We start from the raw sequence: 27,899 nt of genomic DNA, 5'->3' as shown, positions 1-27,899 counted from the left end.
ACTGCTCACCTGACCGAACAGTGAAACCAGTCACATGATCTGTTCTGTTTTACCCCAAAACTGTTGATTTGGTCAATGATCTGCTGTTGATTAGGCAATTAATCTATCGAACCATTTGACCCGGGAATGGTTTTTTGTCTTTTTTTTTTTTTAATTTTTTTTGTCACAGTAGGCCATCCGTTCGAACAGAACGGTCAGATAGTTCAATCTGGGAACTGGACCCAGAATGATTCCTTGTCCAATCCAGCTTTAAAAACCTTGCTTGCCAATTCCAGGTAATGTCAGGGTCCTCGTCCTAGTTATGACTTGTGAGTTATGATGCTGAGGGTGTGTTTTTGTTTCCTCTTAACTCTTATTTCTTAAGAGGAATATTTTAATTTTAAGAGAAAAAATGTTATTTGTTTCCTCTTATTTCTTAAAGGGCAATTATACAACATTTTATTTATCAATGATACCCCAAAAAGACAAATAAAAACTCTAATATATAGGGTCAAAATGGATATTTGATAATTTTCAAGATTTAAAATTCAGAACAACATTCTTTGCCTTCAAAAAAAAAAGAAAAGTTCACTAATACTAATATACCTTTTAGTGTTATTATTACACTTTCAGATGTCATAGTTCATAACAAAAGAACAGGCCCTTAGTTTCTATTTTCCAAAGAATGGTAGTACAAGTTTTGTTCGACTTGATATACTATTGCCTTTATGTCAAACCAGATCTATAGGTGGAATTTCAACTTTTTTTTTCTGTTAGCGTTCCAATCAAACCAATCAGTGCCTTCTATTCTATATCCTTTTGAAACTTGTACAATTATTTCCTTTAATGCTTTTTTCATAATATTCATGGTTTTCATTTTTTATCCGTATACCAAGTACCAACCTTTACTCATGCAAGGCTTGATTACTGTCTAATGAGTGATGAGTGATGATTAATGGTATTAAAAGCAAACGTGAAAGAATAGACTCGCACCCCCATGGACTATGGAAAATGAAAACCTTACGCTTTAAATATTCATAGAGAATGACCCTATACTAAGGACAAACAACCTTTATAATGTTTTGCATTTGAGATTTAGTATTTATATGATATATTTAATTTGAGTCCTTTATTTTCAAAACAAAAAAGTCAAACGATATTCAATTTACAATTGACAACTTGAAAGAGACCTCTTTCATTGATATTATTTATAATGAATCTTTTATTTGAATTAGGAATTGAATCAAACACATTATTAGTCCCACATCTTTTAAATTGGGCATCTTTTATAGATATATAAATAAGTTAACATTTTTTTTCTAAAATTGAAGTTAACTAATTTCATGTTTTCCGATAGGGGTAGATACATGTCTAAAGAAGAAATCTTTAATTCAACAATGGGTATAATCCACTTTTTAAATGCTCCTTAAAAAAAGGGCAAATCTCTTAAATTATCCATATGGTTTGGAAATTGACCAACTCTACCCTTACTATTTACATATTATTTTAAAAGAAAAAATCCTGATTAGTACCCTATACTTTGGGCCTAATGCCAATTTGGTCCCCAAACTTTAAAATGCCACAATTCAATACTCGAACTTTCAAAACATGACAATCCAGTATTTGTTATTAACTAATTGTTAACCAACCGTTAAGTGACATTTGAAAAAGACACAAATGCCTTTCAAGGCATTGGTTCAATCGATAGGACAGAAGAGATTAACAAACGTGGTAGTGGTTCGTCTGAAGAAGCATGGAATGTGATTCAAGATCACCTGCTACAAGAACATGGTCCTCTCATGGTGTTCTGGCGTGTATGCCCGCCTCTCTCTGCCAAACCCTTGTTTGTTTATTGTTCTCATCATGCCAAAATGGAGAGGGGTAGGCGTCCAAACTTGTCATGCCAAAGATGGAAGAAGTAGACTGATGGAGAAGAGAGTGAAAGATGTTGGTGATGTAAAAGGGTATTTTAGGAATTTTAAAAAAATATATATCAATCATGTGATGTCATATGTGACGGAATGTAACGGAAAATTAATGGAAAATGAGGTTTTAAACAATTGTCAAAAAACTTAAGGATACTTTAAGACAATATATAAACAATAAGAATAGAGTTAACCAATTTCCTAAACATCAAGGGTACTTCAAGAAATTTTCCCAAAAAAAAATAAAAAATAAAACATCACCACATATCCATAGGAAAAGCCCTCTGGTCTTTGCTTGACGTAATACTTTTTGTTGGTGAAACTGTGAAAGAACTCGAATGTGAAGTGTAAAGACCGACTATGGACTTTTACAGGTAACGTATAATGGGTTTTACTCCATAAACCTTAACACTTGATTGGGTTACTTTACATAGTCCGATTGGATTACATGGTGCCTTGTACAAGAGTGTCGGGCTCAAAAGAGTTTTCATTGGGTAATGGTCCACCCAATCAAGAGAGTTATGGTACCTTGTTGGATTCAGTGGAAATCTTAATTACCAAATAAAAAAAAAATCAAAAAAGTTCTGATCCACCCCTCCCAACTCCCAAGGCCCGAGATTGGGTAGTGGTAATTTTTTTTGGATAAGTAAACTGTACGGGCCCTCACAAATCTGAAATTACAGTCCCTTCGTAGTAGTCTATAGCCCCCTATAAACCACATCCTGCCCATGGATTTGGCATCCATCCACGATCAGAATGAACTAAGATTTATAGGAGTGAACTGAACAGTAAAAACCTCTTTTTTTTTCAGAAGCTAAATGGAGCACATTGTCATTTTATGTTTTAGTTTGGTCTCCACCCATGTTGGCTTCCAGCACTTTGGGGAAAAGGGGGTCAAAGGGAAGTTATCAATGGTGCATGGCACCGAATACAAAAAAAAAAATAAAAATAAAAATAAAAATAAATAAATAAAAGTTCAAAATATTAACTTTATAAAGCTTGTTCAGAAAGTTCCAGAAGCTTAATCTATCTCTGGAAACAATGGCATCAACTCACGAGTAGATCCTGTCAAATGCAGATCTCTTAATATCAGTGACTTGCCAACCCACTTCACTGTGGGAAAGGTCAAACTTAGCAAGCAGCAAATGGTCATAGAACTCGATCATATTCTCACTCATCTGGGGAAGTTGGGCCAATTTAGCTAGATTGAGTTATTCATCTTCCATAAAAAAAAAAAATTGCATTAAAATCTGACACTATTGACTTTGGAATCTTCTATAGGCAACAACCTTCAACAATCTCTAAGCAGAAAATGGTACCTTTAGGCCCATTCTCTGGACTAGCCAAGGCCTCTCAGGATTCGGGTCAATAAAATAATGCATAAGAAACTGTTCTGCTTCTTCATCCACCAATTCCCTGCACCATGTTACTCGTTTCGAGGGGCAACTACCTGGCCCAAAACACCTGCAATTTTGATTGTTAGAGAAACAAACAAACTATGCAATGGTGCAAGCCTGCTTCTGGATAGGATAACTTGGAAAACAGCAATGTACTTTCCTTTGCTAGTCTTATATACATTCCTAAGTCCTAACAATGTCTACCAACAGCATGACAACACTGCATGGTATAACCAAGCAGGAACTGCAGACAACCTTCATACTCACCCCTAAAATGATCCCACAATATAATCTCTATAATCTGCAGATTTTTTCTCTATATTAAAAAACACAAAACCCAGAGGGATGTCAATCAGCCCAAGTCATGATTCATGAAACTTCTGAGTTATTGGAGATGAGCCAAGTTACTCTAGCAGGAGTATTCAGCCAAAATAATTTGACTCCAGTGAGTCTCAGGCAGCATTTCCTTTTTAACCATTAATTATGGTCATTCTGAGCTGTTTAAAACCACTACTCTGGTTCTTATTTCAATTTCAACAATGCAACTAATCAAGGGAACAAACAGTACCTGTATTCATAAAAGCAAGCACTTCTCTCATTTTCTGGTTTGTTCCAATTATTCCACCCAACAGGTCTAATACATGCGTCCATCCACGTGTATGCAAAGACCACTCTGCCAAATGGGCCCCATGGTCGTCCAAGATATGAATAATTAGTCCCTCCATTTCCAGTAATCACACATCTGCATTCATTGACTTGGTTACATACCTATGTTAGTCATGAAAGGAAAACAAAGAAGAATTTGATCCTCAGATGATTTAGGAAAAGAAAGACAGAAACCAAGAAACTGTGAGATGTAGACATGGAATATCTTTCTATAGGAGACAAGAGGCATTAATGTGTTTTCCAGATTAACACATTTTCCTGAACAATGATGCTTAAGGCTGCATTTGGTTTGAAGAAAAAGGAAGGGAAAGGTAGGAAACCTATACACATCTTCAATGTAAACATTTTATTCACAGCAACAAAAAATAAGAAACCTTACAGAGCTTCCCATTTCACATCACAAGCAACAGATGAAACGAAGCTCCAGGCAAAGATTATTACATTCACTTTTTTTAACGAGTAACATGAGAAAAGACGTTATTAACATCACATTCAATTTTACCTTTCAAAGAGCTGAATAATAACTCTTCGTTCTTAAGCCAAGTCAATAATGGCAACTTACATAGCTTGTGCTGTTAATATAAACAAAGGAACTGGAAAGGTTTTGAATAGCAGATAAACCAACCTGAAAAGGAGGAAAACTTCATGCATAACAATTTATAAGCAAGGAAAAGAATGAACTACCCACACACTTCTGGTGTAAAAGATCTGCATATAGATAAGTCAACTTCAAAAATAGAAGCTTTCTTATTTACTTGTGCAAAATACTTTTATTTATTTAACTAAGAGGTCTTTCAAAAATTTGAAGGGTCAAGGCATCAATTTCATGCTAAGAGTTTGTTAGCATCTTAAAGGTTTGTAATTCGATTTTTAAATCCTAAAGTTTGTAACTTCTGCGAGTTCCAACCAAATCATCAAGTTTTCTTTTAAAGTTTGCTAGCATGTCAAGATTTAAAAGTTGATTCTAAGTTTCAAGAGTTATGGCTTCACCCATGTTTTCTTTATCAATTACATCATCAAAGATCTTGATTTCACTTCTTCACTAATGACATAGATTAGAATTTGTTCATGGATTTGAAGAAATGAAACTAACAAATGTAAGTCAAAGTATTTGTACTCTTTGCAGAGCTCAGTTTTCCTCAACCTGCATCTGTAAAGAACCATGTTGATTGACAGGAACCCAAGAGCAAAAATATGCACTACAACAGAAACCATGTCATCCTATAGTTGGAGAACTTAAGCAGAAAGTAGAACTAGAAGCCACGCACCTAAGGAACACATAACCGGTTGATTCCTGAGAAGATTTCCTACTTTGTGCAGTTATGAATCCTGCAGATTTGCAGTGGATATGGCAATGCTCCAAAAGAGCGGTGCTATTCCCAAAGATGAAGTCCACACTTCCTTCAATATAACAATCCTTCAAGTACTGTTTTCCATAATGCAAATACAATGTATCCTGCACAAGTATTGCAGAGAAAAAGAAATTATCACCGGAAAGTTCAAAGAAGGGGAAAAAAATAGATGAAGTACACACTTCCTTCAATGTGTCTTGATTCTTTGCCAAAATCCATCACTTGGGCCCAACTAAACATGATGATGTAGTTGACAGATAATAACCATATGAAACTCCTACCATCTAATGAATGAAAATTTTCACCTTCTTTTCTTGGGAGAAAAGGGAAATGTACAAAAACTTATTTTCCCTACATAAAACCATGTACAAGATCTTTTTAAGGAAATTATTTGTTTGTCCAACTCACAGGTGGGTAGGATACCTACAACTAGGAGAGAGAGAGAATTCAAGATTTTGCCAGCTTGAAGAATCCATCTTCATAACTCACTCTTAACATTTTAACATTTAAATTGATAAAATTCTTAATCCAGTATCAACATTTACCTTTTCTCTTTGGTATTTAAATTCACGTTTAATTCTTCCTATGGGAGCTTTAAGAAATTATTGGCAATAAAACATAACCATTCTGTATGTTAACGTATTTACTAGTATTGAAAAAAGTGTGAAAGCTAATTACAGTTGAACCACTCTTACTCTGCTGAATTCTCTCCATTCATAAATGATTTTGCAATAACATCCATAAAAATGGTTCAAAAAATACTCCCCATGATTTCTATGATGTTCATTAGAGAAATGAGAAAGACACTTTAGCAATTAAAAGTGGAATCAAAATCAACCCAAAAGTCTGAACCTAATAAAGCATGCTAAGATGGATTCACTAGCTAGAGACGGAGCTGGTAAGGATGACTTGTTATTGATAAAAAACATCATCAGCACGTTATCAAAATTACAACTTTTTATGGGATTTATCAACATTACAACTTTTGGACCAAAATTACAAAGCTAAGTATACCTGCCACCCAAGAAACCTGCAATTATAGAAGGCGCATCGATCAGCTGTTACTCTAATTGCCACAGCTTGGCCCGAACCCTGGAACATTAAGAAGCTAAACAAATTAATCAACGCTGTCTATATGTTCATTTTTTATGCAGATTACGGATTGTTGGGCTTTCAGCCAGACAACTGGGTTCAAAAATTCAAATCTCGGCAATGGAAATTCTTTACTTTTATAAAACGAAGAAGGAATAGAAAAAGAAAAGAAAAGAGGAAGGCATTTATTAATTACATTTTCTTTTTAATAATACGCTGTAGCAATGCAAAACAAGACGGGGAAACAATATCGATTGTATCAGAAGCCTACCTCAGGAGCAGAGTTCTCGAACGTAATATTCTCGGCAATGAAATCCTCTCCTTCGACGATGGTACTCCCACATCCGAATGTTCCCGTTCCAATCACACGAGACCCCTGCAATTGAACATCAGATTATACGAGTAGGGAGGAGATGAGTCTTGAGAATCTCAAGTTGAAACAATTACCCATCGAGAAATATCGTTGAAAAGAAAGAAGAAAAGAATGGGCTTTAATTTAAAGAGAAGATGAAGGGCACCTGATGGTGATCGATTTTGGTGGCGGTGTTGTTCCAGGTGAGGACGGTGCCCTCAGGGCGCAGCCCAGCCAGGGTTATTAGATTCTTCGTCTTGGGCACATACACCGGCTGCTTGTACACCCCCGGCGACACCCGAATCACCGTCCGGCATGTATTTCCCAGTGGTACCGCATCGATCGCCTCCTGGATCGTCCGATAGTCTCCGCTCCCGTCCTGTGATACCTTCAGCACTCGAACTGACATTCTCTCTCTCTCTCTCCCTCTCTCCTTCAGTGATCACTGATCACTACTACTAGCTCATGGATCCATTTTTGCTGAGACTGAGAAAGTACGCAACAATAATTCGCAGCATCTTTCATCTTTGTTTTGTAATTCACCAATTTTTGTATTTTACCCGTTTTATTTATTATCTCCTCTTGCAAAAGTCCCACTCGCGGCAACATTTTTTTTGACTATCAGAAAGCAGACCATCAGAAAACGTGGCGCAAATTCACACGCTTATGGCCCACAGAAACATTCTGTCTATTCGATTGTATGGTCTACAGATTCCAGATCAACGATTCATAGTGCTCCTTGAACCTGACCCATTATTTATCGGCTTAATAGGGGTAGTTTCGAAATTCTCGACAGATCCGGGACTTCTTTGGTAAGATTGAGACATAAAAATCCGCGCAGATCTCCACCAGTCCACTGTTGTCTTCACTCTTCACCGATCACCAGATCAAGAAGCAGGAAAGGAAGAAGAAAAGCCATGCCTTACTACTCGAGAGGCGACGACGCTGCTGACGACTTTGACGAGTACGATCCGACGCCGTACGGTGGAGGATACGACATCGGCCTTACTTATGGCCGATCTCTGGATCCGTCTGATGAGATCTGTTACCCGATCTCGTCCTCATCGTCTGATATTGATTACGAGAGGCCCCAGTACTCGTCTCACGCTGAACCTTCTGCTTACGGCGATGACGCCCTTGCGACTGAGTACAGCAGCTACGCCCGCCCCAACAGGCCAAACCCCCAGCCCGCCTACGACTTCCAGCCCGAAAAGCCCTATGGGAAAGAAGCCGGCGGCGGTGACTACGGTTACAGCGGAGGCAAGCCCAATTATGGTTACCAGTCTGAGGTGAACCGACCGGATTACGGCGGTGAGGGTGAGTTTGGCTACGGCCGGAAGCCGAAACCGGAGGAACCTGTTTCTGATTATGGATCCGGCTATGGTGGCAGGCCCAGTTATGGGCGTCAGGAGGAAGAGGAGTACAGGAAGCCCAGTTATGAGCGTCAGGAGGAAGATGAGTACCGGAGGCCCACTTACGAGAAGCCCAGTTATGAGCGTCAGGAGGAAGAAGTGTACCGTAGGCCCACTTACGAGAAGCCCAGTTATGAGCGTCAGGAGGAAGAAGAGTACCGTAGGCCCACTTACGAGAAGCCCATTTATGAGCGTCAGGAGGAAGAATACCGTAGGCCCACTTACGAGAAGCCCAGTTATGAGCGTCAGGAGGAAGAAGAGTACCGTAGGCCCACTTACGAGAAGCCCAGTTATGAGCGTCAGGAGAAAGAGGAATATAGGAGGCCCACCTATGAGCGTCAGGAGGAAGAGGAGTATCGGAGACCTACTTATGAGAGGCCCAATTATGGGCGTCAAGAGGAAGAGTATCAGAGGCCCACCTATGAAAGGCCCAGTTATGGGAGGGGTGACGAGGAAGAGGAGCCTCGGAGGCACCAGGAGCCCAGTTATGGAGGAGAAGAGTATGGTCGTACCAACTCTGTGAGTAGATCTCTTCGCTCAGTTTTTCTATTCATATCGTCTGGTAAAGCGAAATTGAATCCAAAATGCTTTCCTTTCTTCGTGTTTAGTCTTTCTCATCTGATTATCTGATTAATTCTTTTGGTAATGAAAGCATGATTATCTGATCTGTTAATCTTATCATAGTTCTACGAAACATGTTTATTAAGGCAGTTTTCTGTGAATATACGGATACCCATTTTATTTCTCTATTTTTAATAGAATGCATGCGCTTCGTTTAATGTTGATTGTAGCTGTAATTGGATTGTGAATATTGAGAAATGCTATTTTTGAGAAAAAAGCATAATATCATTAATACCAAAAAAGGGATATTATTTACAAAGAAGGAACTTCAATTTCTGTTTTTGAACAATTTGCTTATAGCAAGCCAAGAGAAGTAGAGAACATCTTTCCCAAAATCTTATGAAATGGTGAGCGTATAGAGCTGCTTTTATGCTTGAAGATCCTTGCATTTCTCTCCTGCCATATTCCACGCCACCTTTCCCCTCTTATATAAATCGTCAATCCCCCAGCCCTTTACAAACTCCACCACTTTTTTCTGGGCAGCAGCTACTCACCTCGAACAGCTTCCAGGTTTTATATGTTTTCTTTCCTTTCTGTGTGGCTGTGGTGGAGGAGAGTTTCTTCTGCTTGTGGAATTGTTATTTTTGGAAGCTTTGAGGCATCTATGAAGAATATGTCAACTAGTGAGCATTTTTATTTCTTTGGTCAAAAATATACAAACTTTAGTTGTAACAAAAGCTAGTCTTCATACAGCCGGGGGTGTGGGGCGGGAGATTCACATGCACCCAAAAAAAGCTAGTCTAGTCTTCTTAGGAACTTCTCTTAGATTCGGATAATCTTGATTCCTTTTTAATAATGCTCTGCACTTGTGCTTATGATATTTTGTTATATGAAATGTATAGTGAATTAGTGATAAAGTTGCTAAACAGATGGGGCAATAGTCTGTCTCACTTTTCATTGATTTCTTATGATATTGCCTTAGGAAGTCCATAACTAAGATGGTTCCAGTGATTTATGAGTGCTTAAATATATTTTATGTCCATAACTACACATTGAGCTGGTTTTTTTTTTCATCCCTCTAAAAAAATCTGGTTTTTTCAAGGTAAAGTTGTTTTCTTCAGTTACTATTTGTGCTTCAATTTCAGCATTTGATCTCCCTTCTCGTTTCTCTCCTGGATGAATTGGGTCTCCTTGGTGAAAGAATTGGTAGAGAACATCTAAACTACCAATGCATGAAAGCTTGAGGCTTAAGCATAACCATGGGAAGCTACTTCAGGGTATATCCCGGATTACCAAACAAATGTGCTAATGAAGTATTGTTTAAATGCCAAAAATCCTTCTCACATTTCAGAACCATTGAGGGCTCTGTTGGGCTCACTACTTCTCACACATCTTGGCATGCGAAGTTGGATTTCAGTTTTGGTTTGGAAAACAAATGGACCATGTCTGTCTCAGTACCTTTTTGGCCAAGCTTTCTGCCGTAAGGTATGGAGTATTACTTCTCCAACATCTTCATGTATGGAGTGGTACTTCCCCAACATCTCAATGCCCTGAAATCCAATGCAGAAGTCACAGAATCATCCAACAATGAGGTAGCAGGATCCTGAAAATATCTCTTTGACCTTTGAGTCTTCCTGAAAGTGTGCAACAGCTCTATTGAGTCTCTTCCAATTCTTTAGATTTCATTTTAGCATAATTTCCTTCATGACAAAAATCAATCAAATCCAAAAGTTCTTTATTTATTGGAGTTACATGATAAGAGTAAAATTCTATACATGACATGATCAAAATAAATTTAGACTTCGAAATATAAGAGATTCTGAGGTTGACTGGAGTTGTAATGGTCTCTATTTTTCAACACATGGAAGAGCATAAATGACTCAAATGCACCTTCAGGGTATTAGGAGCCCAGTTTGGATGTTGTATGCTTTTTAGAAAACCAACTGAAGTAGATATGAAGTGTAGTGCCACATGCTATCTTACAAATTCGAATATACTGGCTGCTCTGGGTGGGCCACCAAATGTATTAGGTATGGATTAATTTAAACTATCATGTTGAGTTTTGTTCTCTTCTAATTACTTCTGCATTATATTGTTAGGGAGACGACAACTCTGATGATGAGGAAAAGAAACGGCGCCATCACAAGCACCACCACCACCGCAAGCACAACGATGATGAATAAGCGGGACATGGACCTAGTTGGTCCCTTCTGAATATCCTTACTCCATACTAGTTTACTAAATAAAGAGTGGGGAAGTGTTTGGTTTTGATTGTTACTACAATTGGGTATTATGAATGACATTTGGTGAAATGTTAAGCCTATGTATGGAACGACTGTGTGCTTATAAATAATAACACCCAGAACTTCTTTGGGTTCTTTGGGTTGAAGAATTTCTGATTTTGTGTTTGCCAAGCCATATTCTTGCATTGCAATTATGCAATTAGAATTGTAGTATGATTGGATTTGACAATCTCACATATCTCGTTTGGTTATTTGGGTTCATTGTAGCAGTGAAAATGAATGTAACCTCTAGGTTTTGGCCGCCTCACCAGTATTTCATACTGTTACTATTACTGTTACAGGACCATTCTCTAAAATGGAGAAAGCGGTTTTGTTTCCCTTGATGCCGATTTTACTATCAAAGAAAAATTTTTGAAAAAAACTTGGAAATGGAATGGCAATCAACAAATTTGAAGCTTTTTTCTTATACAATTATAATTGATTTCCCTGTGTCTAGGCTGGCCAACTAATCCGAATGCCATTGTCATTCGTCAGTTTTTACCGTAAAGAAAGAGGAAATATTCCCTATCCTCTTGTTCTTCCTTCGATCACCTCTCTGGTGTGTCCTGCACATAGCCCTGTTGACCTCCCAAAAAAAAAAAAAAAAAAACACAGCAGCTTCTCTATATGTTCGACATAAACTTCGATCTTTAATATTTGAAGTGAAATCGCTGCCATATATAGGATTTCTGCATAAACACCCTATTAACTTCGATAGAATGACCAACCTATTTTTGCTGTTTTATGTAGATTGGAAGATCAATGTGACCTGTGGGATAGGCATCTATGTTGAATCAAGTCATCAACGAAGAGGACTGGCAGATTCTCTAGAGAATGAACGGTTGATCCTATTATTAGCTAGCTTTTCTTGACAATTTTCGATAAACTGTATAGTTGTGAATATTATTTATTTGGTCATTTGACGTTGCAGCGCTTTCATTTTCAATTGGAACTTTGACTTCTCAACCGTAGACTTTTTCTTATGGCTTCCGTGGGGGCTGTCTCCTGCTGTGGTAAAGAGCCCTAGTGTTTTCTTGTTAAAAGTAAATTTATTTCAACTAAAACAAATGATGAATGGTATCACGTATTAAAGAGGGTGAAGGACATGCGGAGCGGGGGTGAGCGAATGGTGAATTAACCTTTTGAACCGTCTTCCTATCACATCACATCATTTAGTTGGTTCCCGAGAATAGTAATCACCAAAATCTTTTCCACTTCAACAACGATGAGAACACTGAACACCTTCCTTTTTTTTTCTGTTCCATTGTCTTCGTTCCTATTCCACTTTTTATGAGCATGGTTCACAAATACCGATACACTCGATCGATCAGCATCTAAAAACATCAGTAACTCTATTTTCTTAGTTTCAATAAGACCATCAGTGCACACACGAGAAACTGCCTAATTCACATTATATGGCATTTTGGTGACCCTGAAAACCAATATCGATAGTTTGAATCATGTTTCTGAGATATAAATATCCCTTGGTAGGTGGTGGAGGATCAAAGAGCATGGCATTTCAAGTTTGGGCCAATTATAGTGGAACAAAAGAGTGGTTTATTGGGGGCACAAGGAACATTTTTCACCATTGCTCCTTCCAAGCCGTCCTCGACAAATACACGTTAAGATTGTGAACCATTGAAGGGAATTAATCTAACAATAGCACACTAACGTCTCTACCTTCATTGGTCTTTTCCAAGTGATCAAATGTAACAATTGCTAGAAAAATTACAGGCAGAAATGAGAGGGCAAAATGTAAAAACCATCTATTGCAGATCTAAAGAAGCTTTTTCCTTTCAAAGAAGGTCTTCAAATGCCATAGCTGCAAGCCTGCCACTGATAAACACACTATCAGTGAAAGGAAACTCAACCAGGCCATTCTCGAGTTAGTTTTCCTGTTCAGTTCCTGCATTTCTTCCTCCCTGTAATACCAAACATTAAATAAATGAACAAGTAATAGAGTTTCCTTAGTACATCATCTTGCTGTGCATTTTTTGTTTCATATTCAATACAACAATACTTTACCTTCTCTCAAAAAAACATCAAATAAATGATGAGATAAAGAAATAAACAAATGAACAAGCAATAGATTAGATATGGAACTGAGCGTCTGTCACAGACAACTTTTTATGTAAACGAATGCATGCTTGCTTGATAAAAAGATTGAAAGGAAATTCTCTTTATTGCTAACCTCTCACGAAGATAAAACATCTCCTCATGAATGGATGTAACGGTGTCCTCCAACTTCTTCAGCTCCAGTTCCATGACCTGGACAGGAAAACAATAATTGAATATGGATTCATACTTCATTGTCTATTAGTTTTGGAAAGACTGACAACATTTGTCCTTGTATGCAAAAAAAAAACCCTAAAATAGCAACAGGTTACAGAATAAATATTAAAAAATGGAAAAATCCCAATATTCCAAGGAAAAAATATAATTAAACAATGAAACAAACAGCTAAAAACATCAAGTTTAAAAATGTACTACAAATCAATTACTGAACCACCAAAGACAAAAGCAAGTAAAAATGGCCACAAAACTCCTATCTCCACCAGTTAGAAACCTTAAAGCCAATTGGGCTGGCCTAACCTTTCACCAGTTGTCTTTTCAGCAATCTATGACACTCAAAATAAGTCCACATATTAGCTTTCAAGGACTTCTCCAAGTTTCTATCACAGATGAAGCTGTGGACCTCAATCATCAGTTTCTAAAATCAATTCATTTTCTAATCATATAATCAATCTTCCACTTCATCCAAAAAGAAAAAAGCAAAAGAAATGCTTTGCAACTTGCAAGGACATTAGTTAACAGATCCAAAATGTGCTTTAAAACAAAGCCATCCAATCATAATGAAGCAATCTATAAAATACATTAGTTAGCAGAATGATACTACTTTCCTAGCAATGTGCTTTCAAGAAGCAAAACAGCTGCACACTGCGTCTAAATACATCCTAGTTGCTAGGTGTAAATAAATCAATTTTGTTTTGCCTAATTTTGCTTTTCTGCAATCAATTGCTATACTAGTTCATAGATGATTCAACCATTAACCATATTATATATAAATTTACTTTTATTCTACTACAAAAAAGCATATTATGTAGTTTATGGGAGATGGGTTTGCTAGAAAAGTCGACCAGCAAAGAGATGTAAGAGATATGAAACTTCCACATGGCAGTGTAGGCTCATGGGAGAAGTTTCAGCCTACCAGCCCTTGCCAATATGGCTGAAAATTTCTCTAATAGGCATTTTTAATTGAAAAGTCGTCTAGCAAAGAGATGTAAGAGATGTTAATCTTCCACATGGCAGTATAGGCTCATGGGAGATGTTTCAGCCTACCAGCCCTTGCCAATGTGGCTGAAAATTTCTCTAATAGTTTTATTAGAAACCTGAAACTTTCAATGGCTAGAAACACCTGAAGCAAGATCCCATATGTGGCGAGTATGGAGTTGGCATGGAAAGGGAAGTAAGCTCATGGACAATCTAGAGGATCCTCCCTCTAATGGAAAGTTTGCATCCACCAAATCATTCCTCCACTTTGCTGAAATAGAATTGTAGAAAAGGTCATCTAGGTTCTAGACAAGAACTGAAGTAACCTATTGAGAAGACCATTGCCATGATGTTTACTATCAATCCAAAAGTCCTGTTTCATTTTTTTCTCCTCCTGGTGCGTCGCAGAAACACCCATTAGAAAGAGAAAAAAATGAAGATTAAAAAGATGGATGAGAAACCTCCATAGGAGATACATGGGACTAAAAATGTTATTTCTAAAACCCAGATCCAGCAAGTCCATCCATGAAAGCATTTTCCTTTTTATGTACAAAGGATGAATGATGCATCAAATCAACAGGCAAACTTGTGAACTTCCATCACTATGTTGGACGATGTCCATCTAGTAGCATTTACGAAGCACACTTATAACAAGTTTGGAAGGCTAGATTCTTCCCAAATCCAAACCAAGAGAAAGTGCTGGATCTTCTGCGTCATGGAGTTGAGCTTATTAACAGAACCCGATAATGCAAATGGAATTCAAAATGCTAATCGTGAAAAGGATTGATTCAATCATGGCTGGGAATTCACCACAAGGTTATTGGTCCATGCTTCTAAATTATAATTGGGAGTTTTGTTTTTTTATCAATAATAATTGGGGATTTTGTTTTATTCACTTTAAGGGGAAGGGACCCATATGTAGAGGGGGATAGGATAGGTCCACATGTGAGAAGTTTGGTTAAATTCTTACGATAATCCAAAGGCAACCTCAGGATATCTTTCTTTTAATGAAATTTTATTTTATTTTCAAAAAAAATGGCCAACAGTATAGTGACACGATATGAGTCTGCATCACTCTATGTTGTGCAGAATTCATTTTCTCCAACTTTTTAGAGTCTATAGAAGATCTTAGAAATTTAATAAAGGCTGTTAATTGGTCTCTTATTTTTTAGAGGAAATAGAGGCCTTGCCTATAAGGACACCTCTCATATTTGAGTTGAGTCAGTTGACTCGTGTTGACATGTGTTGACACTTGACACATGTGTTGACATGTGGCATATGTATTTGATAAAATTTTTATATTTTATGTAAAATGTTTAATATTTAATGTGAAATATATTTGCATATACGTAACATATAAAATATATATAACATTGGTAGAATACTTATAATATTAAGTATACATGATTTACTGTATATATGATATAAAATATAATATTGTATCATATAAAAATATTATGTGTATTATATCTTATATATGTATAATAAATACATATTATATTATACTGGAGGCTGAGCCTGAAGTGTTGGGCACAAGCCTGGCCTGGAATTTTGTGGGCTTGATGAGGGCTCAGACCCAGGCCAGGCTTGCATACAATATCCTCTCGGCCAGGCCAAGGATGATCACCCCTAGCTGAAAACGTCTGTTAGTGAACTTGAGCAAAAAAAAAAAAAACTTGCAATCTTTTGAAGCTTCATTAAGACTCAAGCAAAAATCAAGTAAGAGAATGAGCTGTATTAGAAAATCTTTTGAAATCTAGAAAGGGAAATGCAAGAGGGAAAACTAGGGAAAATCTTATTTGAAATTTGAGCTACAAATGATAAAATCTTTAAAGAGCCTTGAAACCCAAGATTATTGTACTTGTACTGAATAGGTTTGAGCTGTAATGGTAATATCTATCCTTGAGGGATTTTACTTGTGCTTTCACTGTATACATCATATGTAAGAGTTATGCGAACAAGTTGGCTCTCGTGAGTGTGCAAGCACTGTCTCAACCTTCAAGTAAGGTGTGATTAGCTACTGTGAAATCTCATCAAGGTTAGGGCATGACCAGCTCCCGAGAAATCTGGTCAGGTGTGATCAGCTCCCAGAAATCTGATCAAGCGTGGGATCTAACTGTAACTACTACCTGTGAAAGTTGCATGTTGTCTATTTAGTGGAATAGTGGATTGAAATTCTAAAGGGGGTTCCTTGAGGAGTGAATGTAGGCCAAGGGAACAAACCACCATAAATCTCTATGTGCATTGTTCTTTCTGTTATTAGTTTCTTAAATTATTTTTTAGCAGTACACACACACACATAAATAGTTTCTACTATTATATTCACACACCAAATCATTCAAGTGAGCACCCAACAATTTATCTTGGAGCGGAGCTGTATATATCCTTAAATCATTTGTTGTATTTGGAACTAATACATTCTCTCAGCTCTATTTGATGCTCACTTGAAGAGAAAATCATCCTTCAAAATTGCAGCACACTATATACAATATTTGTGCACCACTTTATTTGAAGAAATCGGAGAAATAATCACTTAATACATTCAGTTAAACCAGGTCAAAACTTGATAACCCAATTCACTGCCCCCTCCCTTTTGTGTTGCTCATCTGGACAACACTTTTAACAGCCAAATCTGCTTCTCAACTGTAACATTTCTTGGTGACAAATTCATGCAAAGACCATTCTCCACTTTATACCCCTTGAACTCTTCAAAGGTAATCCAATGGCATCTTTTAAACTTTTTAAATGGTATCTAAATGATGCCTAGGAGAACTACCCTATTGCATGAAATGGTAATATTAGCTCCACATCCTTCCTATACGCTTTTAGATCTATTCATACTGATAAAAATCATATAGTGACAAACACTAGTAATTAACTCTGCCAGTGTGAGCTTGTCTTACACTGCCAGTCTCAAGCCTAGATAAAGGAGGTTGTGTCAGGTACTCAGGTTGGCAGCCAACATAAAATTTTTGGCAAACTCTTATGTAGCTGATGAAGCAAACTCCAATCATGAGCATCAAACTCCAATCATGGATGGCTTTTGACACATTGATGAAGCTAATTTGGATTAAACTTTTCGCCATAAAGCTTGAGAGTCTAGGAAGGTCCCATTGTAGTTAAAGGCTTAAAGAAACTGTGATACCTAGCCTAGACATTTTGGGACACCATGCAAGTTGAATTGATCTAGGTGACAACTAGCTGTTGCATTGCATGGGAACAGAAAATGAATATTGGGAAGTAATTAAGGCACAAATCATTTTTGATAAATGGAGAGCATCTTAATGAAAAGACAAAAGCACATCCCATTTTTGATAAATGGGGAGCAGTCTCTTTGTGCAAATTGCACAAAAATTATAAAAAAAAAAAAAAAAAGGATTCAAAAGTTAGGTCCTTATCCAGTCTACCCATCCCAAAACCCTGGACAGCTAGGACTGACATTGAGTAGTGGCCCTGTTCAAATGTTTAGCATATATGAACATATAACAATTTATTCAGTTATTCTTCCCACCACCACCCCCCCCCAACAATAAGATGCTTATTTCTACACCACCCACCTACTTGGTCACCTAAGCATAGGCCTCCAAAAATACCAAGACAGTAGGTTATACTTCTTGCTTCAGGCTTCACACACTCTAGCACTTCCTTGATTAAAAGGAAAAGACAAATTTCATTTAGTAATCCACTAGAAGGTCTTCTCTATTGCCAATTGAATATGAGTCATATGCCTTACACCAGATGCTACATGTTATGGGCATAAAAACTCCACACATAGTTTATTTACCTTATCCAAAGAGTCACTGGGCTAGAGAAATAATTCAGACACTCCCTTAAAACTCAAAGGAAAGTTTTGAATATTTCTTCACGTTGGACATATACTTATAACTAGATACATAGGGTTAAAATGTTTAACAGATACCAAATCCATATTTGTTATGAGGTTAAGGAATACAATTGATTACTGAAAACTGAAGCACCAAGAAACATATAAGAAAATAACAATAAAGTATAAACTCTACCTGGTATTGGCAAAAATAAGTAAATCACCACCATAAGCATACCATTTCAATTGCAAACATCCACCAAACATGCCAAAATTCCTTACCAGTATACCAGAGGCAATTTTGATATTCAGTGGACAGTGGCCCCAGGTTTTTGTCAGCAACTCAGTGGCCCACATCATATTCTGGTTGTTTAGACCCAAACTTCAAAAGGGCGACTCAACAATATACTATTTCCAGCGGTACCTATTTTCTTTACTGGACTCCCCCAATTAAGATTCAACATGGAGGCAGAAGAACTCCCTGCCTCCTTTGTCTTCAATTTTCTTTTCTTTTTTTTTCTTTTTTTTTTTTTTGTATTATGGGGGAGTTGGGGGATTCAATTGGTTGCTTGCATGCTAACGTCTTAAAATGTAACAGATATCCCAATCACATTCGATTTCGTCGAATGTGCGAACTAAGTTAATAGGAAACAGATAATAGAACCGGAAATAGTAAAAGATCTGTTAAGATATTTCTTACATCGATCTGTCCTTTCTTAGCAACGTTCGACCAATCCTTGGCAGCAACACCCGTCCTCCAATCGAAATCAATTGTCAGCGTTACCTGGGGCTTCCTTTCAGGGACCCAGAAACAAGTCATGTAGTCACCGGCCTCGGCCGCAGTAAAAGCAAAGTGTCCAGATTCCACGTTATCCCCATAATGATAGTTGTTCCCGTACGTGGAAGTAACCTGAGAATCCCATAATCGTCGTCATTCCATCCATGAACAAGGACAAAAAAAACTGATTACAGAATAATTTAGAAATTGGACTGAAATTTCCTTACACGAACGGTGATCTTATGTGTGTCGGGCAAGGGCTGCTCCTCGTTCGGATTAACGATGTGATAATTCCCAACTGACATGGCGTTGCTCTTGATATCTTCGGCGATGCATTTGGTGTGACCGGACTGAAGATCGAAACGAAGACCTTGGCCACTAGAACAAAGAAGCCCTAGGATTAGAAGAACCAAAAACCGGCCCATCGCAGTCAGAGTCCTCGCTCAACAGGTTGCGATGCGAAACCAAGGCGCTTGCTCGAACGGCCGGGAAGATACAACGAGAACACTCGATGACGCAGTTGGAAACTTCGCTCTGCAACTGTCTATACAAGATCTGTTTTTTCGCGTCGCTCAAAGGCGAGGAAGATAGATCATGACCGGGCAACAACGTTCTTTAGACTTCTAGAGGGAGAGTCGGAGATCGGGAGGAGCTCGGTTATATTTAGGGGTGTCAACGGGTCGGGTCGATAAGGATCTTGAAATGCAAAAAGTCCATGTCACGTTCAAAAAGGAAAGAAAAATATGAGAAGCTCTCTAATAACTGATTTAATTTAAACACATTTTTTTCAAATTAACGTGTTATGAGAATAGGAAGATTGTGTATAATTGTGTACATTTTTTATAAGATTGTGTATAATTTTTTGAAAAAAAAATATATAATCAATTTATACAATATAAAGCCACTATTTGCCTTAGTTTTGGTGCAGGTTATAAAAGTTCGACTTAATATACAATATCAACTTATATCATTATCACTTAATTGTGTACAATCTTTTTGAAATAAAAAAGGATACATCTATACATTATAAAGTCGATACTTGCCTTAGGTGCATGTTGTAAATGTTAAATTCAATATACAATATCAACTTATATCTTTATCATTTAATTGTACATATGCAAAAGTATAGCACGTGCTCTTACACTAATAAATTCCATAACGAAAACCATTGTTCTCAGCCATACATTTTTAAAACTAATAGTGCAAAAGGGAGCAGATTTGTTTGTAGTTATATTTAACCTTGATATGTGAATGTTAATTTTATGATTCATGTGTATATATACTTTCACTATATCTGTTTTATTTGTAGGTATTATGAAATAGAGACTTTATATTTGGAGCAACATTGGTGAGACGCACCACAACATGTCATGCTTACAACAATGAACCATATTTTCAATTTGAAATGTCATTTTGTTGCTTTTGGTACCATCAATAGCATAGAGATGGCATATAAAACATTGGTTGTGTTTGTGAATTAAATGAAACTCAATTTGCAATGTTTTGAGTTAAAACACCATTTACACTTGAGCCCCGATTTTGGAGAGAATATAAATGCAAACATGTACAGTATAAATGCAAATAAATTACAACACAATATAAAATACAAGGTTTCGCACTCTACATATTTGTAATTGTATTTACTTAGGCTGTAATGTTGTCTTTATAGTTTTCTCCCAATTGCTAAGTCAAACAAAGTATCTAATTTAAAATGACTATTTAGGTTTGCCTATCTCTAGACTTGTGTAATATGTTGTATTGGTTTTCTTTTTCTTGGTGTAGGGTGGAGAAGTGTTCAGAGAGTTCATATATTTTCGGACCTAGAGCAAGGTGGGCTATGTCCTCCCTTGTATTTGCCTTTTCTATGATGCATAATAAAATTTCTAGATGCTCCCTCCACCTAGAGTAGAAATTTATGATAAAATAAATAAATAAATACAACAATAAAAAGCAATAATTTTTATCAATTACATTCATCAGAATTTTATTTGAATTTTCGTTACCTTTGCAAGAAAAAACTTTTATATGATAAATCAAACTTCAACTCCTCCAACTTATGGGAACCTTACAATAAACTACTATAAAAAACATCATTTGCTCTCGCAAATATATTACCATCAAATGATGCAGGCTTTAACATAACAGAAATGAAGAATTAACCCACCATTTGGTGGGAATAAAGAAGAGAAAACCATCCGCTACCTTAATGATCAAGAATTGAACCAGTGAAAATAGGTTAAAGATATTAAAAAATAGTTTAAAGAATAAATTATTTGTCCATTTGCAAGTTGAAAAATCTCCTCATGATGGTTAATGTGGCCTAACATTGGCTATCAAGAACTTAAGATGTAGTTTTGGGTCTTTTATTTTCCAGATTTAAATAAATAAAAAGATAAATTGCTAAAACCTCCCCTAAAGTTTTTGGTCATTATTGAACCCCCCTAAAGTCTGGTAATTGTAATCACCTCCCATTAACTTTTTGACATAATTGCAAGTAGACCCCTTTTGTTAGAATCCTCTAACAAGAAACATGAAAATGTCCAAAATACTCATGCAATTACTTTTTACCAAAATGTTTATTTTCCATATTTTTCTTCATATCAATCATTACCCCAAGCCCTTCTAATATCTTTTTTTTGTTCGAAATTGATGTATTTTCCAAATTTCCCTTTCATATCAATTGCTCGGAGGTAAAACTACAACTTTAAACTCTCTTGTTAGAGGATTTTACAAAGGGGATCTACTTGCAACTATGTCAAAAAGTTCAGGGGAGGTGATTGCAATTACCAAACTTCAAGGGAGGTTTGAGCAATGGTTAGAAACTTATTCCGTGGTTTCAGCAATTACCATAGTTTGTTTTCCAATTATTGAACAAATAAAGTGATTTTTGTGCCTTTTTCCTAACAATCATTAAATGGGAATGCAAAATAACATTTTTGCCATTGTCTTTTTTACAATTATGAACAAAAAGAATGAAGTTTTGTATATTTTTCCTAATAAGCATTAAATGAGAAATAAGAGTAATTTCCTAATAAGCATTAAATGAGAAAGCAATTTTACTTTTTTACCATTGCTCCTTCTCCAAGTCAAAGCTTATATATGGGACATTTAAGTCTAATGAAAATTCAAGAAGCCAAGATAGTGTAGATTTCATGTATTCTAATAGTTTCATTTAAAAATAAATAACCACATGTGTAGGAGATTGGTACGAAAATCGAAGCAAGAGGAGTCATGGTCTCCCTTTTCTTTATAACATAGACATAGATGGCTTATAAGTAGGCTGAAGTCTCATTTCTTTTGGTAGGCCAAATAAAGTTTTTTTTTTTTAACAATGAAAATGCAAACTACAAGATTTTTAAAATCGACCAGGAAATAAATATGCTTTTCATCCAATTCCAAACACATGGTTCACCCTTTTGGGTTAAGTGGGGTCAAAATGGTTGAGTTCAATTTACATTGTATATTGCATCTTAATCATTAGATTGTATTAGGAAAATATATAGGTTATAGACGCATGTTATTATTATTGGAGAGGAAATAGTGAGTAGGACACGATCAAGAAAGAAAAGGAAGAAGATGAGAAGAAGGAAGGAGTGTGGTGGTTGCCTCATCATCATCATCATCTCTCTCTTTTTTTTTTTAGTTTAAAAAAATCAATTTATCTATACTACCTATAAAAGAGCGAATGCCCCATTTTTTCTAGAATTTTCATTGGACATTTTGTACCCCTTATATAAGCAACATACAACGGGCATAAAAGAGGGCATATATGTCCTTTACTCTCACTCCAAAAACTGTCAATTTATAATAGTTAAGAAACTGTCTACTTATAATTGTTTAAAAATTGCCCATAAATTGTAAATAGTTTTGTCTTGGAGATATTGTCACATGCAAACGCAAGTACATGTTTACTAGTTATTATTAAATCATGAATCGTTGTGAGAATTGAATAGTTTAGTGGTTAAATAATGGGCTAAGCAAGATAACATGCAAAAATCTTCGTGAGAATTGTTGGTTGACTGAATCAACATTTTTTTCTCATTTGGGTCAACAATCAAAAACATTGGCAAAATATATTAATACTTGCTTATATTATAAACAAGGCAATACAATCGTCAAAGGAAGAGAGAGAGAGAGAGAGAGAGAGAGAGGGGGGGGGAGGCATGAAGCCAGGTTTCAACATGAACTGATGGATAAAGTAACAAACCAAAGTTGTTTAGATACAACGAAGTAGAGTTTGAAGTTTGAACATGAACCAAGAGATAAAGGCATCAAAACAAAGCTTGTTAAGGAACAATAGAGTTTTATACTAACCCTTAACTATTTTACCATATAAATAACTCATTTAGTTTAGCCACTTCTTATAATAGTTAATAAGAGCGAACTTACCAACTAATGGTGGTTCAGTTGGTAGGGTCTCTGATTTGTCGAAGTAGAGACCCGGGACCAATTTTGTATATATATATATAGACACACACACACACTAGTAGAGACTAGTGTGATGCACGAACTTTATTAAGTGAAAGTTAAATAATAGAAATACATAAGACTAGACAATTATTTTTATATTTTAATTTTAAATAATTATTAATTATTTATATTTTATATATTGATGAGGGCAGATATGGCCCTCCAATGACATTATGACACATGGCACCTCATGACAACTAGGTGCAGCCCAACACTTCAAAGGCAGCTCACCACCAAGCAGTCCGACACTTCACAGGCAACTTGCCACCAAGCATCCAGACACTTCACAGGTAGCTTGCCTCCTAGTCAGACCAACCACCACATGGTAATTCCAAGGATCTCACCATCGTACCTCGCGTCTTATAAGATCATGCCTTGTAACGACTAGTATTATCTCACCCACTCCCCAAATCAAGAGGAAATGGGCAACCTTACTAGTTGGTGGTGTTATCCTCAACTAACATGGAAACAAATCCTGTCGCAACGAGAATTCCAAACATACTCCACCAAACCTGCAAGGACTCTAGTATATAAAGGCTTCACCCCCCCGGGGGTGGGAAGAGGTGTAATCTTTGCTCTCTAGCTCTCTCACAATCTAATATCATTTTTAGCTCGCAACAAAGTGCTAGCTTAAGCATCGGAGCGACCCCACTGGGTAAACACCCCTAGGTTCTCTGGTTCGTCTCTTGCAGGTTCATCGAGCTTGTCTTTGCTAGTAGCCAGATCATCTCCTGTAGGGAGCAGCCGGACATGCGCCACATCATTTGGCACCGTCTGTGGGAAACTCTACAAAAAGCTAAGTTCTCATCCTCTAAAGGTCTAAGTCTTCTACTTCCAAAAAGCTAAGTTCTCATCCTCTGAGGGGCTAAGTCTTGTTATTCCAAAAAGCTAAGTTCTCACTTTTTAGAAACTAAAGCCCTCATTTTATAGTTTCCATTTTTTATGAACTCAATGACTATGTAGGAAGCTAACAGACTAAGAAGCTCTACCGACTTTACTTTCAATTCAGATAAAAACCTCGCCAGTCCTCTTTGCGAGGTCCCCTCTACAAAGATGAGCTCTTCGTGGCTTCCGCGGGAGTTGGCGGCCAACAGACTGCATGAGCGCTCTTGCTGGTCGAGCCTTCCAAGGTTCCCGTGCGAGCTGACGACCTAAAGTTAGTAGTGCTGCCCACGAAGATTGAGCTCCTAGTAGTTTCTTGTAGGAGTGGGTGACTGGCATCACAAGGCTGATGCAGCACAGTCATAGCTCTAAGGCGCCCACCTGACGATCGAGACGCGGCCTGCGCGTGACTTGGCAGCCTGTACGCGGTCTAGCGGCCTAGTCCAAGCGTGAACTAACGAACTGATAAAAGACTTCCTCACTACATAAGACCAATCGCCTCTTTGGCATGGGAAAAATCAAAGATCAAGGAGAGTGGACTACGAGTCGCTCCCAAAGCCTAAGGGCTAAAGTGCCAAATTGGCAAAGACTTTGGCACCACATAAGACCTAGTCGCCTCTTTGGCATGGGCAAAATCAAAGATCAATGAGAGTGGACTACGAGTCGCTCTCAGTACCTAAGGGCTAAAGTGTCGAACTGGAAAAAAACTTTGGCACCACATAAGACCCAGTCGCCTCTTCGGCATGGGCAAAATAAAAAATCAAGGAGAGTGGATTATGAGTCGCTCCCAAAGTCTAAGGGCTAAAGTGCCAAACTGGCAAAGACTTCGGCACCACATAAAACCCAGTCGCCTCTTCGGCATGGGAAAAATCAAAGATCAAGGAGAGTGGACTACGAGTCGCTCCCAGAGCCTAAGGGCTATACTTCGGCACCACATAAGACTCAGTCGTCTCTTTGACATGGGAAAAATCAAGGGTAAAGAGAGTGGACTATGAATCGCTCCCAGTGCCCAAGGAATGGAATCAACGTTATGAACTCACCGAATTTTGGGCCAAAAGGAGAAATCTACTCCCTTTGCCGAGTTACTTTCAGCTCGGGAGTGGGGGGCAAATGATGAGGGCGGATTTGACCCTCCAATGACATTATGACACATGGTACCTCATGACAACTAGGTGCAGCCCGACACTTCACAGGCAGCTTGCCACTAGGTAGCTTGCCACCAAGCAGCCAGGCACTTCACAGGTAGCTCACCTCCTAGCCAGACCGACCACCGCATGGTAATTCCAATGATCTCACCATCGTACCCCGCGTCTTACAGGATCATGCCTTGTAACAACTAGTATTATCTCACCCACTCCCCGAATCAGGTGGAAATGGACAACCTTACCGGTTGGTGGTGTTATCCTCAACCAACAAGGAAATGGATCCTGTTGCAGTGAGAATTCTGGACATACTCCACCAAACCCGCAAGGACTCCAGTATATAAAGGCTTCACCCCCCGGGGGTGGGGAGAGGTGTAATCGCTGCTCTCTAGCTCTCTCACAATCTAATATCATTTTCAGCTCACAACCAAGTGCTAACTTAAGCATCGGAGTGACCCCGCCAGGTAAAAACACCCCCGGGTTCTCTAGTTCATCTCTTGCAGGTTCATCGAGCCCATCATTGCTGGTAGCCAGATCATCTCTTGCAGGGAGTAGTCGGACATGCACCACATCATTTGGCGCCGTCTGTGGGAAGTAGACCAAATGACGAGGTACTTAGCACAAAAAATTGGCCATCACAAAAAATCGATCCATCATATATTATTTTTAAATTTTTTCTCAATACAAAAATAACAATAATTAATTCTATTTAGGGTTGTTCATAAAACTGATGAAATTGGCCAAACTAACCCAACTTGATCCAAGTTGGTCACATTTTAGTATTTTTCGGTTTGTTTCGGTTCAACAATTTCTCAACCCATCAAAGTTGGGTTAGTTTTGGTTTGGCCAAAAATTGAACTGATATATCATTATAATATTTTGAATTTAATTTTTTAAATTTGAATCTTTTGAAAATTGAAAATCAACCCAAATTGATACCGATGTTTTCAACTCGCCATTATCCTGACTAGTTGAATCGTTTGAACCATCACATAACCTTGGTTATGGGTTTAGTGGGACCCATGCGATGCATGAACTCTATTAAGCCGAAGTTAAATATATAGAGTGTTGACGTGGAATGGTTTGACCCATTCGACTCAAATGATTGAACCATTGGCAGTAGACTTGTTCATGGGCTGGGTCGGGCTGGGCTTTTACTCTTCATTAATGAAAATTTGTTAGGCCCGAGCCCAAGCCCGAGCCTGGCCCGACCAACGGGCCTACAACTTGGGCCCGAGCCCTATCCTAATAAAAAGCCCAAAGTCTGAGTCCGAGCCCGAAGCCCGATTGTGTTCGCTGGAACTGAGTTCGCGGTGACTATAGTTTGTGAGCTGCGACCTGCGATTTTAAGTTTAACAATGATCAGTTTGCGTCTGTGTGTATGTGTGTGTGTGTGTGTGTGTGTGTGTGTGTGTGTGTGTGAGAGAGAGAGAGAGAGAGAGAGAGAGAGAGAGAGAGAGGAGGAGTGAGGACTCACCACCGGAGTTGTTGTGCCGGTGAACGTTTGCCACCTCGTCGATTGTGTGGTTGCCTAAGAGTGTGAGGATGAGAACTGTGGAGGATGTGGAGATTGGAGAAGAATGGTTTGGCTGGAAAATGAAAGGAAAGAGGCAAAGAGGTGAAACAAAAGAGGGGGTCTTCGACTAGGGTTTTTAGGTTTTGTTATAGGTCGGGCCGAGCCTTAAGCCCGCAGGCCTATATGCGTATTCAAGCCCGTCTGGGGGCCGGGCTGGCCCATCGGGGCACCCGACCCATGAACAGGTCTAATTGGCAGTGACCCAAATGCAAAAGTGGTTTGACCTCTGTTTTGGTTTTTAAAACATTGACTAATACAACTAAAGTTAGTTAGTTTTCAATGATGGTTGGTTAGTTTTTAGTGACCAACTTCCAACCTGATCTGATTAGTTTGGTTGCCAAACCATCTGCAACTGAATTGAACCGCCTAGTGAACAAAAATCCTAATCTCAACTAATTTAATAGTCTAATCTCTATTAAATAAAAATACATAGTTACTGAAAATATATTTATAACGAAAATATAATAAATAAGTAATAAAAAGCTTCAATACATCTAAGTTATTTAATATACTATCACTATTTAAATAATATTTATTTTTTATCAATTAGTTATATTTTATATTCTTACTGTCAAATATTATTAAATATAATCAATTTTGTGATTTTGATAAAATTTTTAAAGTTATTACATAACTTTGTTATTTAATCAATTTTTTGTTTTTTAAATAAAGTTTAAAATATGATTTATAATTAAATTTTTTAAAATTTAAAACATTTAAAAATTAGTTATTTATAATATAATTTAATTAATTTTTAAATTATTTATATTTATATTATTATTATCAAATATTATTAAATATATTATAATTAATTTTGTGTTTTTGATAAATTTTTAATATTATAACATAATTTTGTTATTTAAAATATTTTTTCTATTTTTTAAATAATAAATAAGATTAGATTTAGCTATAAATTTTTGATATTTAAAAAGTATTTATT

General features: G+C 37.3%; 3 protein-coding genes across 6 annotated transcripts; 1 reads left to right on the top strand and 2 right to left on the bottom strand.

Annotated features, from left to right (window-relative positions):
- Window positions 1-1,578: 1,578 nt before the first annotated feature.
- PME31 (pectin methylesterase 31) lies at window positions 1,579-7,378 on the bottom strand. 3 transcript variants are annotated; one of them, XM_088976226.1, is made up of 7 exons: window positions 6,930-7,378; window positions 6,683-6,787; window positions 6,334-6,411; window positions 5,236-5,423; window positions 3,870-4,043; window positions 3,224-3,368; window positions 1,579-1,902 (listed from the first exon to the last, which is right to left on the bottom strand). In XM_088976226.1, the coding sequence occupies exons 1-7, from the start codon at window positions 7,170-7,172 to the stop codon at window positions 1,777-1,779; spliced, it is 1,059 nt and encodes a 352-aa protein (XP_088832352.1). In that variant the 5' UTR covers window positions 7,173-7,378; the 3' UTR covers window positions 1,579-1,776. The 3 variants fall into 3 exon arrangements, with proteins under 3 accessions (XP_088832352.1, XP_088832354.1, XP_088832353.1); XM_088976228.1 differs by lacking the exon at window positions 1,579-1,902 and adding an exon at window positions 2,870-3,123; XM_088976227.1 differs by lacking the exon at window positions 1,579-1,902 and having other exon boundaries at window positions 3,051-3,368.
- A 302-nt stretch (window positions 7,379-7,680) lies between these two features.
- On the top strand, window positions 7,681-11,128 carry LOC148863206 (glycine-rich protein). Of its 2 annotated transcripts, XM_088976225.1 has the most exons (3): window positions 7,681-8,390; window positions 8,445-8,694; window positions 10,836-11,128. In XM_088976225.1, the coding sequence occupies exons 1-3, from the start codon at window positions 7,681-7,683 to the stop codon at window positions 10,917-10,919; spliced, it is 1,044 nt and encodes a 347-aa protein (XP_088832351.1). In that variant the 3' UTR covers window positions 10,920-11,128. The 2 variants fall into 2 exon arrangements, with proteins under 2 accessions (XP_088832351.1, XP_088832350.1); XM_088976224.1 differs by having other exon boundaries at window positions 7,681-8,694.
- A 1,538-nt stretch (window positions 11,129-12,666) lies between these two features.
- On the bottom strand, window positions 12,667-19,625 carry LOC148863205 (transmembrane emp24 domain-containing protein p24delta9-like). The gene is made up of 4 exons (XM_088976229.1): window positions 19,117-19,625; window positions 18,812-19,021; window positions 13,210-13,286; window positions 12,667-12,940 (listed from the first exon to the last, which is right to left on the bottom strand). Exons 1-4 carry the CDS (start codon window positions 19,312-19,314, stop codon window positions 12,796-12,798), a joined length of 630 nt encoding a protein of 209 aa, XP_088832355.1. The 5' UTR covers window positions 19,315-19,625; the 3' UTR covers window positions 12,667-12,795.
- Between the last annotated feature and the right edge of the window lie 8,274 nt (window positions 19,626-27,899).

Source organism: Nelumbo lutea, chromosome 3 (genome assembly GCF_056320005.1).
Source record: "Nelumbo lutea isolate HS-2025 chromosome 3, American lotus-T2T, whole genome shotgun sequence".
Classification (NCBI taxonomy): Eukaryota; Viridiplantae; Streptophyta; class Magnoliopsida; order Proteales; family Nelumbonaceae; genus Nelumbo; species Nelumbo lutea.
The sequence above is the reverse complement of the archived record's forward strand: the minus strand, read 5'-3'. Positions and strand labels throughout refer to the sequence as shown.

Bases quoted from the DNA above. Each gene is read 5' to 3' on its own strand.
- PME31 (XM_088976226.1), bottom strand. From the start codon at position 7,172: ATGTCAGTTCGAGTGCTGAAGGTATCACAGGACGGGAGCGGAGACTAT. The intron at 4,044-5,235 runs GTGCGTGGCTTC...CAATGAATGCAG, and splicing joins ACCGGTTATGTGTTCCTTAG to ATGTGTGATTACTGGAAATG. The intron at 3,369-3,869 runs GTACTGTTTGTT...TCAAAATTGCAG, and splicing joins GCTTGCTTTTATGAATACAG to GTGTTTTGGGCCAGGTAGTT.
- LOC148863206 (XM_088976224.1), top strand. From the start codon at position 7,681: ATGCCTTACTACTCGAGAGGCGACGACGCTGCTGACGACTTTGACGAG. The intron at 8,695-10,835 runs GTGAGTAGATCT...TTATATTGTTAG, and splicing joins AGTATGGTCGTACCAACTCT to GGAGACGACAACTCTGATGA.
- LOC148863205 (XM_088976229.1), bottom strand. From the start codon at position 19,314: ATGGGCCGGTTTTTGGTTCTTCTAATCCTAGGGCTTCTTTGTTCTAGT. The intron at 13,287-18,811 runs GTAAGAAATATC...TTTCCTGTCCAG, and splicing joins CTAAGAAAGGACAGATCGAT to GTCATGGAACTGGAGCTGAA. The intron at 12,941-13,209 runs GTTAGCAATAAA...TTGGTATTACAG, and splicing joins ATGTTTTATCTTCGTGAGAG to GGAGGAAGAAATGCAGGAAC.